General features: G+C 46.1%; 1 protein-coding gene across 4 annotated transcripts; it reads left to right on the top strand.

Annotated features, from left to right (window-relative positions):
* Nucleotides 1–838: 838 nt before the first annotated feature.
* On the top strand, nucleotides 839–18,121 carry ZDHHC9 (zinc finger DHHC-type palmitoyltransferase 9). Of its 4 annotated transcripts, XM_054996652.1 has the most exons (11): nucleotides 1,114–1,351; nucleotides 1,949–2,081; nucleotides 3,278–3,543; nucleotides 12,453–12,613; nucleotides 12,826–12,984; nucleotides 13,816–13,953; nucleotides 14,103–14,152; nucleotides 14,357–14,458; nucleotides 15,184–15,287; nucleotides 15,579–15,741; nucleotides 16,010–18,121. In XM_054996652.1, the coding sequence occupies exons 3-11, from the start codon at nucleotides 3,377–3,379 to the stop codon at nucleotides 16,109–16,111; spliced, it is 1,146 nt and encodes a 381-aa protein (XP_054852627.1). In that variant the 5' UTR covers nucleotides 1,114–1,351; nucleotides 1,949–2,081; nucleotides 3,278–3,376; the 3' UTR covers nucleotides 16,112–18,121. The 4 variants fall into 4 exon arrangements, with proteins under 4 accessions (XP_054852630.1, XP_054852627.1, XP_054852628.1 ...); XM_054996655.1 differs by lacking the exons at nucleotides 1,114–1,351; nucleotides 1,949–2,081 and adding an exon at nucleotides 839–901; XM_054996653.1 differs by lacking the exon at nucleotides 1,949–2,081.
* The last annotated feature ends 374 nt before the right edge of the window (nucleotides 18,122–18,495 follow it).

Below are 18,495 nucleotides of genomic sequence, written 5' to 3'. Positions count from 1 at the left end.
TAGTGCCTGCCGTAAAGGGCGACTGCGCTTCCGCCTTCGAAGCTGGGCGTTTGCAACATTTCCGCCCTTCCTCCCCATCCAGCTATAGGGGTCACTATTGCGCCGTTCTAGGCAGCGACGAATACGTCGCTTCTGTAATATGTATATGCTTATTAGTCAAATACACGCAGATTTGCAACCTTACACAGAAAAGCAAACCCAATAACTTAACATTCCACCGCCCCCCTCCTTTGGTCAGACTCCGCCTACGGCCAATTTAAATCTAAAAAAAGAGAGCCGTGCCGCTGCCAGGCGTTTAACCACGCCCTCTTTAGGTGGTCATCACCAGAGGGCGTGGCTAATCCAGTCAACAGTACTTTTAAATGGTGCCCGACTTTCTCACTCCATCTCCCTCAGTCTGACATTTGGACGTAAAACATGTTTTCCTCAGCCCATCAAGCCTTCCCGCCTGCAGTGATCTTTTCGAATGACGTGCAATCGGACCAAAGAGCAATCTCGTCCCAGGCCAGTAGGCTGACCTCGGACGTGAGCGAGCCAATGGAAAGAGGACTCTCTCCTCCACCCAGCGAAAGTCCAGTTCTTCCTCAAGTTAATCGCTGTATAAATGTCAAGCTGCCCTACCTATAAGAAGCCGTCTTCTAGCACAAGAGGCGGGCCCCAGACTCAGCCTCGCGCTCGTTCCTGTTATCCCCCACCCCGCCTGTCACATTTGAGACAGACGTACCCATCGGTCCAATAACCGGTCTTTCCTTGACCTAGGAGGCGGTGCCAAAGGAGAATTAAACCAATGACATTCCGAGTTCCTAACAGCCACCCCCCATCCCCCCTGTCAGTGTTCCACCAAAGAGAAAGAAAAGGCCTCAGGAAGAAGCAACTGGCCCCATCACCCGTCAAACAGCAGGTAAGAGGAAGAGGCATACGGGAGAAAGGCACGAGGGCAGCGCTGCCCGGAGGAGCAGCCCGTGGAACTGGGCCCGACGGCCGAGCGGGGGGCGGGGCCGAGCGACCGCCTCAGGGAGCGCCTGACGCCCTCCGCCCCTCCCCGCCTGTCAATCACAGGGGCGGGGCGTGCCCGGGGGCGGGGCGCGTGGCTCGGCCCTTCCGGCGCTCGGAGCTGCCCCCGCCGCGCTCCCCTGGCAGCAGCCTCCGCGCCGCGCTCCCTTCCGAGGCGCTGGGTGTGTCCTCTGGATGCACGTGGGGGCAGGTCGGGAGAGACGCGTGTCGGGCCAGACCCTGCCTCGGGTCGTCGGGATTCCGCCCGGGGAGGCAAGGTCACGGCGGGAACAATGGGAGGCAGCCCCGCCTGAAGGCGCGCGGGTGGCGCCCGGCTCGTGCGAGGAGGCGGCGGCGGGTGGGTGGCAGCTGCGGGCGGCCTCGGCTCCCCCGCTCGCCGCTCCCATTTTCTTCTTTGTTTGCTTTGGGCATGGGTGGGGCGTCGCGGGGGAACCGTCCCGAGTTTCTGCGACGCGTCGGGATGGTCTGTGAGCGAGGAGGGGAGTGAAGGGGGGTGGGAAGGGGAGAGCCGTCGAAGGAGAGTTGCCAACTCTGGCCTGGGAAATTCCTGGAGGTTTGGGGGCGGTGCCTGTGGGGAGGGATTCACCTGGCGCCTCTGGCATACGCCCTCGGGAGCATCTGTTTTGCTCCAGGGAAGCCGATCTCTGTAGTCTAGAGATCGGCTGTAATTCCGGGGGAACTCCAGGTCTCACCTGGAGGTTGGCAAAACTAGAAGCGGTCTAGATTTTCAGTCTTAGTCAACCCCCCAAAACAAATCGAGGTGCTCAGGCAGCTGCTTTTTAATCCATGAAAGGGGGAGTTTCTTTGGTGGCCTTTTTTCCCCTCCCGTGGTGAGGAGCATTGGAAAATCCGGTGCTTTCCCAGGTGCTGAAAAATGGATTAAATGGCCCTGAAACAGGAGCCCATTTTTTGTTTTTTGCTTCGGTTCAACCAGCTTGGAGTCTCTCCCTCCGCTGTTCCGTTCCCAGTCATTGCAGTGGAGTAGAATCGACACACTACAACTGTAGGCATGCTTTTGAATGCCCCAAGAGAAATCTGCCTTGTTACTTCCTTGAGTATCTGCTGATGTGAGTACACAGGCCTTAGAGTATGTTAACAGAACAGATCAGTGTCCTTTGGTTTTAATTTCTAGCCAGAGTCTTTAAGAATCTATAAACGTCCCTTTCTTTTCTAGGATTATACTTTATGCCTCAAATATCTTTGTACGTTAAACTGTTGTGAACCTTTAAGATTGTGCTGAGCTATAGAAGAAATGTCAATTAGGTTTTTTTTTCTGGTGGGTAGCTGTGTTGGTCTGCAGTAGAAGAACAAGATTTAGGTCCAGTAGTACCTTCAAAAACCAACTAGATTTTCAGGGTATGAGATTTCAAGAGTCAAAGCTTTCTTCTTCAGATAGGTTTAGAAATGGAAGTATGCAAGTTTTAAAGAATTTGTCCATTTCTGACATTCCGACTGTTAGATCTCTGTGAGGGATGCATTGGCACAGATAAGAATAAGGGTGGGGCAGGAAAAATGGAAGAGGCTTTTGGCTTTTAAATAAACTATTAGACCATCTTCTGTGTGCCGGGGATGATGACTTTGTTGCCAGATATTTCTGGAATAAACCAGTAGAGGTATCTCTAAAAGCTGTGCTGGAAGGCCTGGACTCAGCAGAAAAACTACTAGCCAGTGATTCCTCTGGTCGGTGGGATTGCTGATTTAATGTTTTGCATTTGGCCCAGAAGTTTGATTACTATAAAAATCCCTGCCCCCTGACTGTAAGTCTTGCCTAACATTCTTCAGTATGAGCAAGGCTTCAGTCTGCTGTAATCTTAATTGGCTTGCCATTTGCTAAAGCACATATTTTGTGTCAGGTGCCACTGCTGTTGTTCTTGGTGGTCTGCCTTGCATTCACCCAGGTGGTTTGAGGGGAAGTTCTCTCATAGGTAGGTGTGTCTTGGGGCTGTTTTAGCCAGACTGCAGCTATTTGTTTGCCATAGGACAATTGCTGATCAGTTACAAAGCCCTGGGAATATGTAAGGTTTCCCTAGTGGTAGGAGTTGTGGCATGAGCTACGTTCTGTGCTTCCTGTTGAGTCGGACTGGATCCTTCAGTCACTTACAAAAGTGCTGTACTTTGAGTGACTAAACCTAGTGTAGGATATGGGTGTGCCAGGAAGGATGTAATCCCTCTAATCATAGTTGAGACACTTTTTGTGTCCCCAATGTAGGTGCCTCGTGAGGAGGTATACTGACTGGTTTCTTTGTCTCTCTTATCTTTCCAGGGACTGAGGCTGGGTCTCTGAGGATGGTGTGTACATTCCAGTGGCTGGAGTGGAGACGGACCATAGCTCATCTGTCCTGCCTTCCGTGAAGGTGCAGCCATGTCTGTGATGATAGCAAGAAAGAAGGTGACGCGGAAATGGGAAAAGCTGCCAGGGAGGAATACCTTCTGTTGTGATGGGCGTGTCATGATGGCCCGTCAGAAGGGCATCTTCTACCTGACCTTGTTCCTCATTGTGGGAACATGTGCCCTTTTCTTTGCATTTGAGTAAGTTCATAATAGTTGAAACTTTATGCGTTTTGGAGATTTTTGTGTGGGTTGTTCTGGCTGGGAGCACGAAGCAACGGCTGTTCACAAGTTATAGTCTGGGGAGAGGGAACATCTGTAGGAGAAGACAAGATTGTGGTGGCGGCCCTCCCCCTGTGTTCAGTATGACTTGCAAATGAGCCTTAATGCATACAAGTGTGTGTGCAAAGATGTGTGTGCACGTGTGATCAGGACCCTTTATTTGCCAAGTTTCTTAGTTGCATGATCAGTGCCTCCATGAGTACTTTTTGTATCTTTTCTTTGCAAATTATATCAAATTCATAGGTAAGGAACAAGGTATCCAGGTGCAAAGATTCTCCCCAAACTGAAGCATGTGAGCAGCCCTATGAATTGAGCCCCAATTCTACATTTTCATGTGTTAGAATGGTGTTTCCTTGCTAGAACGTTTACGGACTCTTAGGGCAGGCCGTGACAAATTTTCTTTGGCTTTAGGAAACAGACTCATTTTTCAGCTTTCACGGTTTTGTAGTTTAATTACCCTATTTTCTAATTATTGCTACCACTTGATCAAATCTTAACCTCTTCACAATTTCTTGTAATTTAATTAAAACTATGACAAAATGAATTCATCTACTGAATGGTATAAAGTTAAGTTTATATATGAACAAGTAATGGCAGAAATTCCATGTACTTTTTATTTCATACGAAAAAATGTTCTGCAGTGAAATGATAAACTTTGTACTTCCGCTGAGAATTGCTGGGAGATCCTACAGTAAAACAGTTACTTGAAAATACTAGCTGACCTAGCACCTGATCTTTGTCAAGTCCTGTCTTAGGACGTCAGTAGAAGTGGGTGCTTGTTCATCAGCTCTCTGAATGGCAGGTGACAGCAGTCTTTTTCTTTTTTGCTTCCTGAAACACTAGTACTTTCTCCAGAAAGTTGATTCTGGTACCTGTTTTTGGAAGGGCACAACAAGTGATAAGAGTTTTTGGGATGAGACTTGAAAAGGAGCTTGAACATGGTACCCATGAACCTCATTTTAGGCCTGTTTGGTGTATAATCTGACACACTGAATCAAATGTGTACGTATTTAAAGCTGTACCGTTGTGTCTTGGTCCTGTGCCCGCAATGAGAGGAAGTAGCTGAGCACTTTGAATCACCGGTACCTGTTCACCAGTATGGAGTGCTGTACAAAGTACCAGGTGAGGTTTTGTGTGTTGCTTTTGGCTGGTAGAAAGGAGATGGGTTCAGTTTTGGTTCAGTTTGGTGACAGTTTGAATGGTCACTGTTTGGATTTTTTAGCGTAAGAGCTCCCATTTTCATACCCTGAAAATCTTGTTGGTCTTTAAGGTGCCACTGGACACAAACCCTAGTGTTCTACTGTAGACCAACAGCGGCTACCCACCTAAAACTGTTACTCTGAATCAAATCTGAACCATGTTTGAACCAATTCTATTTTTTCTGTACTATGAGTTGCTTTTGAAAATATGCCCTGAAGGTAGAGGCTTGTAAATTAATTAATAGCCAAACAGAAAGATGTTGCTTCAGTTTATCCCTGCTAATTATGCTTACAGTATCACTTCTGAAAACTGCTGGTTTGCTCTAGCAAGGAAGTGTTCAGTTAACAAGTAGGTTGTTTGGTAACATAGGTAGCTTAAAGCTTGTTTACCTGCCTTATACTGGGACCCCAGGTTATGTAATCTTGTGGCTAGTCATCTGACCAGGACAAGTGAGTACTCTTTCTGGGAATGAACTCTTCATTTCCACTGCGAAGGCTGTTCTATAATATATATTGTACGTAAGTATAACATGGTATACATAAAGAGTTATTTGGGTTCTAATCGAAAGCAAGTTTGGGAGTCAACTTTTGCTGAAGTGTAAGGTCTAAACATAAGGACTAATATTGTTGTGAGTCATATAGTTTTACCCAGTGGCATTGCTGAGAACTGAAACTAGGATAGTCTGTTTACAAATGTGTGCTCTACTAAAATTCAAAATCAAGATGGGTAGTCGTGTTAGTCTCTGTAGCAGTAGAAAAGAGCAAGAGTCCAGTAGCATCTGTAAGACTAACAAAATTTGTGGTAGGGTTATGAGCTATCGTGAGTCTTAGCTCACTTCTTAAGATACAGCATCTAAAATTCAAAATGTTAGCATCTTGAAATCTTATATTAGACCAAAGCATTATAAAGAATACTGTTACTCTTAATCAAAGGACCTTTTATGCATATATGTTATACTGACCTCAAGAAAATGTTATGAATACTTCTAATAGTAAAGTTACTATGAATACTTATTATGTAGCCAAACATGAGGTCTAGTGAGTAATTTACTGCAGGTTTCTGTCCTAGCTGATTAAGTCAGTATGCACCTTCCATAATTAGCGATCAGATTCCATCGTGGACCTGAAAACTGGTCTATTTTGTTCTGTATTCTAAATTATTTTTCTAAACCAATAATTCCAGCCTTTCTTTGCTTGGAAATGTCACATTTTTGAGAGCGTAAACAATGTATATGAAGAATCCAGTCTTTTAACAAAGTTTGTGATCATCTGGTTGTTCATTCTTTCATTCTATACATGTTCCCTAAGAGTAGTGTGAAATATTGGGAGCCAAGAATCCATATTATATAGGTTCCGCTGTAGGTTTAGTGTTTTAGAGATAGTGAATTCTCTTTTGGCCTTTTCTATCTCACATACGTCCAGAGGCTTTGTAAGAATGACAGTCACAAGGATGATAAAGTGATTGACTGGTTTCTACCCAGCACAGCAGTTCTGGTATTTCTTGTTGGAACTCACCTCCTTGCTAGGTCATCTTGCTGAGTACTCAAGCAGCTGCTGATGAGATGAAGTTAGGTTGGTCTGAGTTTGTATTTCATTCCCATGTGGAGCCTTCAGATGTCCTATATTTAGGACATCTCTCCTAAATGTAGTGTGGATAAAATGATGGAAGTATTCCTAGACACTACCTGTTGTGTCTACACACACACACTGTTCTGATACAAAACCATACAGGGTTCCTTATGATGAGGAGACGTTGACTGATCTTGGTGCTGTTAGAACTGGCATAGTGCTTTCCAGCTAGACGCCCCCCCCACCCCCGCATATCTGGAATTGATAAATAATGGGACTTAAGAGGGAAGAGATGTTGGGTGTCTTGGGCAAAGAAACAGAAAATAGCGTGGTATGTTTTGTCTGTTTAATGTGAGTTGTTAACAGGTTAAGTCTAAACTCGGGATCCTTTATTGCTTGTTCTCTCCTCTTCCCTGTCCATCCTTGAGTGTAAATATTTGCTATTCTTGTTCATTGTTGTTTCTTTGCTATTAACCAAAGCCTCCCCTTTAAAAAAAAACCCACCACCGGCCTACTGTCTTCCTGTTGCTCGTCTAAATTCAGACTCTGCTACTTAGATCATCTATAGTGTCGTGAAATGTTTATGGGATATTTACATCTTGCCACCCCTTAGGTTCCTTTGTGTTTGCTCAAGGCCCAGCTGAGTAAAATCCCAGCAGCCACCTCGGTACATAGATAAAATAACATAGGTAAAAATCTCTATGGTGAAGGTTAAAACCAAGGACTGCTATGTACACTTGGAGTATAACTATTTAGCACAATGTTGATTTTGCCACAGCTTTTCATACTGCTGGAAGGTTGACCGGCTTGTTCTGATTGTATCGCTTCTTGTGAACGATGAAAACAAAAATAAAACACTAATTGTGCTTCTAATTGAAGCGGTGTTTATGAAGAAAGGGTTTGGAATGTTTGGCATTTGAAAGCAGATTTCACAGGAGGTCAAAGCAATGGCAATAGGTTCTTGTGAGACTTTTTATGACTCATTCAGGTTGCTGATCAGCCATCATTCAGGTAGAGCAGTCAGTGTCCATCAGATGCACTTATCACTCTAGCAATATTCTTTTTACTTATTGGATTTTAATTTTTTTCTAGAGAACTATACGAGAAATTACTAGCATTTTTGGTTCATTTACTCTTTAAATATTCTTCTGTAAAAGCCAGATTCTTGATGCTTGGGGTTTCTGGATCACACTCTTCCCCTTTAAAAATGTGTCTGGATTGTTTTTAAAACTGATAAAGTTTTATTTGTGTTTTGCATGATTTCCTGGAATTGCTGTCTGTTACTGACATCACTTGACCACTTGGGGTTTGTCCTGGGCAAGGTTCAGTCATGTTGTGTACCATTCACTTCTGTTTCTGTCTGTACTTGTTCATCAGGTGTGATGCTCAAAATGTGGTTATTCCAAAGCTAGTGCAACGAATAACAGATCTGGTTATATCTCTGGAATATTTGCAACAGTGAAAGAGGATATATATATTTATTCTGCTAGTGTAGCCATGCAACTTGCCCGCACCCATTTGGGGCAAGTTAGCAGTCACCACTGGGTAAACAGAGTTATGCCTAACTGTAACTTGACTATACTGCCTGATTTTTTTGTTTGTGCTAGTGGAGGTATTCTAGCTATGTAAATCTGTGATTGGTCAATTGAAGTGTCCTGTACCTTGGTTTCTAGGCTGGAAGCCATATCCCTATGCTCTGTCACCTGGCTAAGCTGCTTGTTCTTGCTTCATACTTCAAAGAGCTCTTGGCCTTTTAGGGCAGAAGGGAGACAAATAGCCACTTGCCTAATTGGCATAATTCCCCTTTTTAGATGGAAACCCAAAATGTAGGCCCAATCCAGGCTCTGAATTTCTAGGACAATTGGATTTAGTGTATGTGCAGAGATTAGAATGTTGGACTAGGATTTGGGAGACCCAGGTTCGAATCGCCATTCTGCTGTAGAAGCTTGAAGGGTGATCTTGGGCCAATTACACTCTCTGAAACTTAATTCACAGGGCTGTTGTAACCAGGGCTTTTTTACAGCTGGAATGCGGTGGAACAGAGTTCCGGCACCTCTTGAAAATGGTCACATGGCCGGTGGCCCCGCCCCCTGATCTCCAGGCAGAGGGGAGTTTAGATTGCCCTCCAAGCCACCAGCGCGGAGGGCAATCTCAACTCCCCTCTGTCTGGAGATCAGGGGGTGGGGCCACCAGCCATTTGACCATTTTCACTGAGGGCTTAAACTTTAAAAAACTCCCCACTTGTTCCAGCTGACCCAAAGTGACGTCATTGTGCGGTCCTGAGTCCCACCACTGAGTTCCACCACCTCTTTTCCCAGAAAAAAAACCCCTGGTTGTGACAAAGAGGAGAATGATGCTTTGGGTTCCCATTGAGGGGAAAGGCAGGTATAAAGTAAGTTAGTTAGGTAAGGTGTAACTGGTATGGAGTGGAACCAGAGAGGGATTACTATGATCTATAACTTATGAGGTTGTGTTTGTTGTATGTCTGGTTATTTGCCAGTCACAAAGCATTGCTTCAAAATTGGATTGCATTGCAGTCTGGTTGCTTCTAGCAACTCTTTATAAGCAGCACGATGTGAATGTGACAAGAGGTAGTTGCTTGGAAAGACCATATGATTTTCCTGTAGTTCGGTTCATCTGTTTCTGTCTCTATCTTTGTTTATTAAATTGTGCTTAGAATTATGGGGGAAGGCTTGGGCAGTAGATGCTGGTAAAAAATCTTTTAAGAATGAGAACTTGACATGATAGCTTGGGGCGGTAGGAGGAATATCCAGGGGCAGCCAGTGGGCTAGCAGGACATGCACTTGATGCCTGCATATGTTACTGATGTGTCATATCTTTGGCCATTTGGCTTCTGAAGCTTCTCCATTAGGAGGACTTCCTTTTCTTAATCAACATTTGTTTATGTGGGTAGAAAAGGGTCTTAACATGCATGTCTTTAAAACATGACAGGTTCCTTTTATCCTTGCCAGTAGGACCAGAGATCCACATGTAAGAGTGGATCAAGAGTGAACCTGCAAGTGTTGCCAGTTTGGTTTCATAATTGTAGCTTGCAGCATTGGTGGTACGTAAAACTGTTGAAGCACCAAAGCTTTTGCATCATCCCTGTGTGAATGTGTCAGAGTCATGTGGTTGTACTTCCGAAATGCTTTTGGGCCCTCTTTGCCCAAGCTTTCTAAACAAGTTTCCAGTCAGAATTTGTATACTCTTTAAAGATGCAGCCCTTAAATATCAGGACAAGCCTTATGTCAAACAAGTTCTCCCATACAAAGCCACCCGACTTCTGAACTCATTGTACTCTCACTTCAGAGGGGTGTATCAGTGGCTACCAGAAGAATCACCTGATTCCATCCTTGCTAAAAAGGCCAAGTTTGTATTTTGAAAGCTTAATTTTAGTCAGGCAACAGTAGTGTGTCAGATGGGTAATAAGTTTTTGAGAAATGCTTGGCATACCAAAACTGTTTTAGTAACAGGTTTATACTACGAGATTACAGGCTGCTGGAATAGATCTGTAATGCCACCTGCAAGTTACCTGGTTTGAAAGGTTACAGTAGCCCGGATGGGATGTTTTGTTTATTCATGATGTTTTTATTGTTTTAAATTATGTTGTAAATTTTTGGTTGTTACACCGCCCTGAGCCCATCTGATGGGGAGGACGGTCTAGAAATGTAATGATGTAGTAGTAGTAGTAGTAGTAGTAGTAGTAGTAGTAGTAGTAATAAATAAACTGCTCTGAAAATGTTGAGAGATGAATCCTTGATGCACTGGTCTGGTTCCCACTAAATACTCTAAAAACCTCAGTACCCAGAGATTCATCTCTGAAGGGATGTATGCATATGTTATGCCATTGTCCTCACAATGCCACATTTCAGAAACTAACATGGGGTTTCCAGCTGGAGTGAATTGGCCATTTAATTTACATTGAAAGTTCCCAACAGGCTGCTGCCCTGGAGGGCCTCTGGCATGTAGGAGGAAGCAGAGCCAACTCCTAGAAGCTCTGCCAGTTGCTGCAGGAGTCATTTGGTTAGACCCTCTGCAGCAACAATGATTGGAGTCAGCTTCTCAGCTGCAGGAGCTGCCAACAGTTGGTGGTAGTGCAGAAGGAGGCTGTGGGTGAACCTCTGCGCATCACTGGTGTGCGTCACTGGTTTAGTTCTGAGCATAATAGCCCCTGCAGATCTGGCTTGTAACAATGTAGGGGCTGCTCAGCTTGCTCCCTGGCCATTTTAACCCACCCTCCTCGCTTCTAGTGATTTGTGATTCTTTTGTGACCTTTCCCTTTCTTTGGGTCCATTGACTAAGTTCACTGGCTCATGAATGCCAGTCTGTCTGGATCCATTTTTTAAAAAAAACGAGCACATGCATTTAAAACTCACCCACATAACTGGAATTATTTATACAAAATATATAAATGTCTACGCATCTTTATAGAACAGTCGGTGCAGAGTTTGAGAATCTCGGCACAGCGTGAGTGCTTTATCTAGAGGGGCAAGCTGAGAAACTGCGCAATGGCAGCTCCTGCTCCATAGTTGCACCTTGGTGGGGTGTGAAGGCAAAAGAGAGGCAAAAAGCACAGGGGGAGGGAGGCTGCAGAAGCCTGTGGAGTTGGTTGGTTTGCTCCATGCAGAGGCGCTTCCCTGCAGACTCCAACCGGGAAGTCAAGTCTGCAGAGCCAAGTGTCAGTATCCTGCTTCCGGCTCTTGTAGCAGGGGAGGCGCAGTCTTTGGCAGCTGCAGCCAGACGATTGGTTGTTGCCTCTCCTCCCCTCTTGTGTATTGTACTCTGATGCTAGAAGCTGCTGTTGGTTTGGACCCCACCTCCTTTAGCGTGTAGCTTACTTGCTGCCTGGCTGTTTTTTTATCAGGTTGGCCCTGATTCTCCAAGGGAGGGCTAGAGGAGGCATGGCAGTGTTCCACACATCTGTGTTCTATCCTGTTATTTTCTAAAGGAAGTGCATTTCAACAGCTGATATGAAAGAAGGCAGCAATTCACCGGTTTCCATGCAGGGCTGTTGCTGCCCCCTCCCCCCAGCACTCCTGTCTTTGTAGTTCTAGAAGGAGTCGCCCTTTGGATCCCTGCGTGTCGCTGCACAAGGGGCTCAGATGCTGGAATATAGCGGAGGAGAATCTCGCCTTTGTTTGCTGACTACATGATAGAGGCTTGTGTCAGGTGCTTGGACTAGAATAAATTATGTAACGCTGTAAATTTTTGCCAGTGTCATACCTTTAAAAGGGCTGCTTTTTAATTACAACCCTTCCTGGCACTTGCTATCACTGGAGTAGAGCTATATTCCAAGATTAATTTTCAGTAATGGCCCCAGTAGAATCCCAGGGAACAGTGCAGGATGTTGCATAAATTGCCTTTGGTTGCAAGCCTTCATTGGAAGCTGCTGGAATACCACTAAACTCTTCTTGTCGAAAAGCACAGATCGGATCTTGCACGGGAAATGACAGGATCCTAGTCATGTCAGTGGTTCTTCAGAAAGTGTTATATTGGTCTGGCTTTGCTTCCGAAGCTTGGAAGTTAAAATATTTTATTTTTGTCTTTGTAATTGGGAGATGGTCTTTCTAGACTACCCGGGTAAGCAACCAATTATGCTAGCTTTTTACACATTCCAGTGGCCACCTAGAAATTCAATTAATTCTTATGGCTATTTGGAACATTGGTTACCATCCAGTATTCATCTCTGCGATTTGTTTTAGCATATCTCTTCATCAGAATCTGCTTGTATGTGTCTAAATTCTTTCTCATAAAAAAGGCAAAGATTTAAAAGTGTTGTTTGAAAGTAACTGAGGGGTAGAAGTAAAATCCGTCAATGGCTCGTGGTTTCCACACCCTCGTAGTAGGATTTCTGAAATGCTCAGGCTTTTTACAGTCCTGATTCGTCTGGTAACGGTGATATCTTTCTTGTTCCAGAGGCACTGAACCTCAGGGAGAGATTTAGTAAAAGGTCAACTTTCTAAGCCATGGTACTATCTCTATTGTTTCCTGAAAGCTTAATTTGGCCCGCAGTAGGCTTTGTCTGATTTGCAGTCCCTCTGGGCTTCTCTCTTGCTGTAGATGTCGCTATCTTGCTGTCCAGCTGTCCCCAGCCATCCCTGTCTTTGCTGTGGTCCTCTTCCTGTTTGCAATGGCCACACTTTTGCGGACAAGCTTCAGCGATCCAGGGGTGATTCCACGAGCCCTGCCTGATGAGGCTGCTTTCATCGAGCTGGAAATTGGTAAGTGGGTGACCACGTCTTTGGCCCTTGTGCTCATCCATCAGCAAACTGGACCTTTGGGTGTGAGAGTATTTTCTGCACTACTCCAGGATGGGGGGTGGGTGGGGAGGAAAAGCCCTGAAAGATGAGCTTTTTTGCCCTGAAAGATGAGCCTGCGTCACTTATTACCACCCCTATACAAACAATAATCATAGATTGGTTTGTATGTTCAGAAGCAACCAATGGAACTGTGCCTCCGGGCCAGCGGCCACCACCACGCATTAAGAACTTCCAAATCAATAACCAGATAGTGAAGCTGAAGTACTGCTACACGTGCAAGATCTTCCGTCCACCCCGTGCCTCGCACTGCAGCATTTGTGATAACTGTGTGGGTGAGTAGTGGAACTGGGCCCAGAGCCCTGCGGGGCTGTCTTTCTAGTGAAAGAGGAGGCTTATTCAGGGACTTCTCCTGGCAGAAGGGAATAGGAACTATGAGCAGTGTTGTTGTATACTGTGCTAAAAATACAGTAATTTCCTGCCAACAAACATTGCATTCTGTGGCTTGTATAAATTTTCACTGTGCTGGTCATGGAAGGAAGTTGAGGATTTTTGTGCTAACATCGGAATTCCTTTTCAGCTGCGACGTCTAATTACGTGATTTCCACACACACCCCTTGGAAAATAAAGCTAAGATTCTAGGATACTGAAAATCTGTATCCAGTTGTTAGTGCTGCCGTGCGCTGTGACCATGAGGGTAGTCCTTGAGGCAGTCCCATGGATGCATTGTGATCTGGAGCCACCACATAGCGGGTTTAGAAGAATTCTTTCTGACATTCTTTCTGTCTGTCCATTGCAGACAAAATTGTGACCAAAGAGCATGCAAACGTCTCCTTGATATCCATGTATAACATCACTAGCCATAACTGCAGAAACCTAGGAAATAATCCATTTCTTTAGGTTCTGTTAACATGAGAAGTGTTTGAGGGTCTTTCACAAGACTATTTTTTTTTTAAATGTGAAATTGTAGAGCAAAGATGCCACTTTCTTAACAGTCAGTGCAGAATCAGTATACACTGGGCATAGGGCACGGAACTGGTAACACATTTGGCCTGTTAATAGAATACAGATATGTATGTGCTGACTCTTGCTGGGGGTTTTATGGCCAGCAGAGAGAGGCTTGCCTTTGACAGTGCTAACTGCCTTGCCTTGTCTGTCTTCTGTAGAACGATTTGATCACCATTGTCCCTGGGTGGGGAACTGTGTGGGGAAGAGGAACTACCGTTACTTCTACCTCTTCATCCTCTCCTTGTCTCTTCTCACCATCTACATCTTCTCCTTCAACATTGTCTACGTTACCCTGAGTGAGTCCTGATGCTCTTCAAGTTTGGAGCAGAAGGGGTGAGGCTGACTGGAGGTTGGCTGGGTTTCTGGGCCGGGAGAGCAGTCCCAGCCTCCTCCTTTGATGTATTTGATTTATGTGGACTAATCACTTTCCTCCTCCATTCTCTAGAATCTCTGCAGATTGGCTTTTTGAATACTCTGAAAGAAACCCCAGGGACATATCCTTTTGGCTTCGGCAGCAGCTGCCTCTCTGTAACCTGTCCATGGAAGGAGAGAGTGGTCCAAAAGGGGGGCGAGATGCCTACCACCTCTCTCATTGGGCCGGAGTTTGGTATGAGGGGGAACAGGGCGGGCTGCTCCCAGTGAAGGGAGGAGCTAAGCAGCCTGCCATGTGACTTATGCTCCTTAACTTAAGTGCTTACAGTCCTGGAGGTTCTGATCTGCTTCTTTACTCTGTGGTCTGTGGTGGGCTTAACAGGCTTCCACACTTTCCTGGTCGCGCTAAACCAGACAACTAACGAAGATGTAAGTACATTTCTCCACACCCTTCCAGCCTCTTACGAGTGACCAGCTTCTTTCTGGCTCATTCTGCCTGCCTTGCTCTGCAGTGGATTACAAGATATAACTATCCACAATCTCAGCAGAAACATTGTGGATGGGGAATGCTGCTTAGGAAGTCCATTACGAGTTGAAACCCTTTTTCTGTTCCCTTAGGCAATAGTAGTTTAAGTTCTGTGGAAACAGTGTCCTTTGGATGAACTTCCATCCCAGTACATGACGGAGCTTTCTAAAAATCAGTGTCTTGGTGAAGGGAATCTCCCTGACCTTTCCTCTTTCTGTTGCCATTTTGGGGGTGATTCTTTCCTGCATCCTGTGTTTTTAGGGCACAGCCTTTACAGAATGTAAGACTGGAGGTAACTTGGTATTTGAGAAAGACACAAAGCAAAAATAATAATAATCTCATCCTGTATAAGCAGCTAAGCAGCAACTTCTGTTAACTGTCACAGGTAAAGAGTCTTTGGTGGATACATCAGACTCTGTTGGAGCCCAACTGTTTTGTGAATGAATTAGGGACTCAAATAATTAGTAAGGCAGTGTGTGCCACACTCTGAAAGAAGCATGACAGGAGAACCAGCATAAAGTGACAGATGCACTTTCCTTTGTGGGGGGGGGGGCGCATCCTGTGGATTAGTGCTGGCAACGGCTCAGGTTTCTTCTGGGGCACCTTCTGCCTCGTGCTGTTATTTCAGATCAAGGGTTCCTGGACTGGGAAGAACCGTGTGCAGAATCCTTATAGCCATGGCAACATCGTGAAAAACTGCTGTGAGGTTTTGTGTGGACCCTTGCCTCCCAGGTAACAATCTGATCTTGATCTGGGGATTGTGTGCGTCTTAAGCTGGGCTCAGTAGAATGCTGGTGTACAGCTAAGTTGAGAGAAGTGTTGATTTCCCCCCCCCCTTTCAAGTACATACGGGGTGGCGATTTCTCCCCACCCCCAGGCTAGTGCCTGCGTAACTTCTCCTTGATATCTCAGTCTCACTTAATGTTGGGGTTGGAGATGACCTACATTATAGCCATTTTGCTGGGTCCGTCTCTGGGCAGAAAAAAAAGGGTTCTTCTGCTTCCTTGATTCTCCTTTCTGCAGTGTATTGGATAGAAGGGGTATCTTGCAGCAAGATAATGCAACCCAAGAGGGCAGCAATGGTCTGGAGCTGAAAACACAGGGAGAGAGGAGTACAGACGAACCCAGTGCTCAGGAAGCCAGCGGTGTCCCAGAAGAAGGCCATGCCCTTTCGGAGGACAGAGCAGTAAGTTTGGTGGACTGGCTTGCATAGAATATGTTTGGCTGAAGTTCTCCCATGCTTGGCCTTAGATGTTCCTTTTGTTGATGGGCAGGGGGAGTAGCTTGAGGGCTCTTTGGGGAACAGTTTCTACCATTCAGGGCTTCTAGTCCCACATGCAACATCCCAGGGAAGTTTCCAGGATTACAGGGGTTGGCAGTCTTATTTTTTTCCTGAAGGGTATTTTGTCGTTTACCTCTCCTTTGAAGCATTGGGTTTTTCCCTCTCTCCCCAGCTCCCTGTGCCAACGTGCAAAGTGCCACAAGAACCGGTGCAACAACCTGATGTTGTGGAACAATCCGTTCCATCCGTGGATCATGGGCAGTCCACGCATTAGCCTCTGGAGTAGACATGAACACTGCTTTTGTTTTGGCTTACTCCGTGTGGAGCTGCAGGGGGGACGTGGATGGGGACAGCTTGGGTGAATGGTGGCCTTCCAGTTTCCCGTTTGACTGTTTGTTCATCAGTGGTGATAACCAGTATCTACAAACTAAAACTGAAGTATGCCAACACTCCCTTTCTAATGGATGCTGAGCACCCATTGTGCTGCTGAGAGCCTCCCCCCCCCCCCCGCCCTCAAGAGGCTGCTGCTGGCTGGGGCGGGCCCTCTTCCCCTGTCTTCAGTCTCTGACACTGAGTGCCTCTCCGGCCCCATCCCTGATATCGCTGAAGTGTGAAACCTGCTGGGAAGGAGCAACGACTGGCGGCAGCGTTCTGTCCCATCTTTCCACTCGTGGCTGCAGTATTGCCTTTTGTTTTAATCAAGATGACTTTGCCAGTGGAACCAGGTTGCTGGCGGGAGCATAGCCAACCAGCTTATAAGCAGGACCCTTCATAAGTGTTCCCTAACTACCAGTGCCATATGGTAGCTGGGCGCCCCAGTGGCCCTTCGTCACAATAGCCAGATGGGGATACTCAGAGTGGTGGTCTTGGCCCCCTCTTTCTATTATGTTGGAAATCTATGATGCAGTGTGTATTCACCCCGCCATGTGTCTTCATCTCTTGTCATTTTCCTCTCTGCCCACTTCTCTCTCTTTCCTGTATAAGTGCTTGCATTGGCTAGCAGTTCAAACTTGGCTGCAGAAAAGATGGTGGGGCCATGAGGTAGCAAAGTTCCATGGCAGCAGGAGAGCCAAGAGCTTTTAAGATCAGGTATCGTCATTGTGGAAGTGTAGGAGTTGGAGGTATGACCAGAGCCCTATAAATCTCAGCCCTCTGCATTCAGTGCCAATTGATGCCCTTGGTATTGCTTGGCTTTATGGTAACTGCTCTTCTGCTATTCTCTTGTATCCTCCAACCCATTCCCTGAATTATGATACAGGGGACCAGCTAAAACTAGGGCTGCCTGGGAAGCCGCCTTGTTCAAGGCAGACATGGCAGACACCACAAGTGGTGGCTAGTCAGGTTTCCTTCCATGCCATTTCAGGTCTTCTCACTCTTGGAGATGAACTGCATAGCAAAACTGCATGGGGCTACGTTTCCTGGATTGTGCCATACAGACTCTTGGTGAGGAGTTACATTTTTGCATGTTCCCCCACAAAAGGTTCATCATGCAGATGGACTCCCAACTTCCTACTTTTCCATGACAGGGAGACTCTTTCATAGAGGATGATTCAGAAAGTACTTCTCCCCCCCCCCCAGCTGCTCTCTAAATGGCGCGGTCCAGAAAACCCCTTTAATTCTGTACATGCAGTTCAGCTGTTACCAAGGGCCATTCCATCTACCATGAGGGGTGTAGATTATTCCCACTCTTCTCTCCCTGTAAAAGTTCTACCTTAGATGCGGACTGTTGGTGAAAGAAGGGGACTGGAAAAAGCTTTTTGGCTTCCCAGAGTGCTGAACTGAATCAAGCACACCCAATCTCAATATATTCCTACTTATCTTAAGAGCATTGAGAAATCCAGCTCTGCTTGGGCCAGGGGACACACACACCCCCGCAGCCTTCCACAGTGTTGCTCTGCCTAGGTTCTCTCTCGCTGTGCGGAGGAAAGATCAGAGAGTGTTTCCAGCACGGCCCTTCCGACTGATGGGGGCTGCTGGTTTAGCACAGAGTGGGGTCTATGTGACATCATCGTTTCTGCTACACATGCTGAGCGCCAGGAGCAGGCAGATGCACATCCAGCAGTGTTCCTCTGCCTTTATGTTGCCCTCCTTCCTGAGTCAAGGCAGAGACTTCCGCCAATCTCCCCTGTTAACTGACCAAATCTCACCAGTGTTGCAACAGTCTTGTTTGGGGTCTGTTTTTTAATCTACCGTGTCAAATTGCTCCAGGGAGCAGGATGGTCCTGGCTGCCTTGAGGCTTCAGTGTGTTCCTCTGATTTCAATGAAGGCATTGGAATTCGTTTAGAGTATTGTGTGTGTGTGGTGTTTTTTTGTGCCGGGTTGGATCACACCGGGGATAGCAACTTGACTTTGCTTCTTTCCCTTCATGGTGAAAGGCTTTGTGGTATAAACTGGGCCTCAGTTGATCATTGACTTCCACTACTGCTCTTAAGAAAACAAGGAACAGTTGTAGGCTTGGCAGGGCACTGCTCTTGTTTGACATTAGCAAGCGGCCATGTTGCGGCCTACTGGCTATGCTTGTTGGCTTTTCTGGCTCCCAGCCAGAATCCTCAAGCCCTGCTTGGAGAACCCATGATTTTTCGGTTCTCCGAACTGTGGCTTCTGAGGAGGTCCCTAGGCCAAATGGGGCAGAGATTGGGGTGATGGACTACGAGCAT

This window comes from Eublepharis macularius, chromosome 13, assembly GCF_028583425.1.
Source record: "Eublepharis macularius isolate TG4126 chromosome 13, MPM_Emac_v1.0, whole genome shotgun sequence".
Taxonomy (NCBI): domain Eukaryota; kingdom Metazoa; phylum Chordata; class Lepidosauria; order Squamata; family Eublepharidae; genus Eublepharis; species Eublepharis macularius.
This window is presented reverse-complemented; position numbering and strand designations above follow the sequence as displayed.

Bases quoted from the DNA above. Each gene is read 5' to 3' on its own strand.
- ZDHHC9 (XM_054996655.1), top strand. From the start codon at position 3,377: ATGTCTGTGATGATAGCAAGAAAGAAGGTGACGCGGAAATGGGAAAAG. The intron at 3,544-12,452 runs GTAAGTTCATAA...CTCTTGCTGTAG, and splicing joins GCCCTTTTCTTTGCATTTGA to ATGTCGCTATCTTGCTGTCC. The intron at 15,742-16,009 runs GTAAGTTTGGTG...CTCTCTCCCCAG, and splicing joins CCCTTTCGGAGGACAGAGCA to CTCCCTGTGCCAACGTGCAA.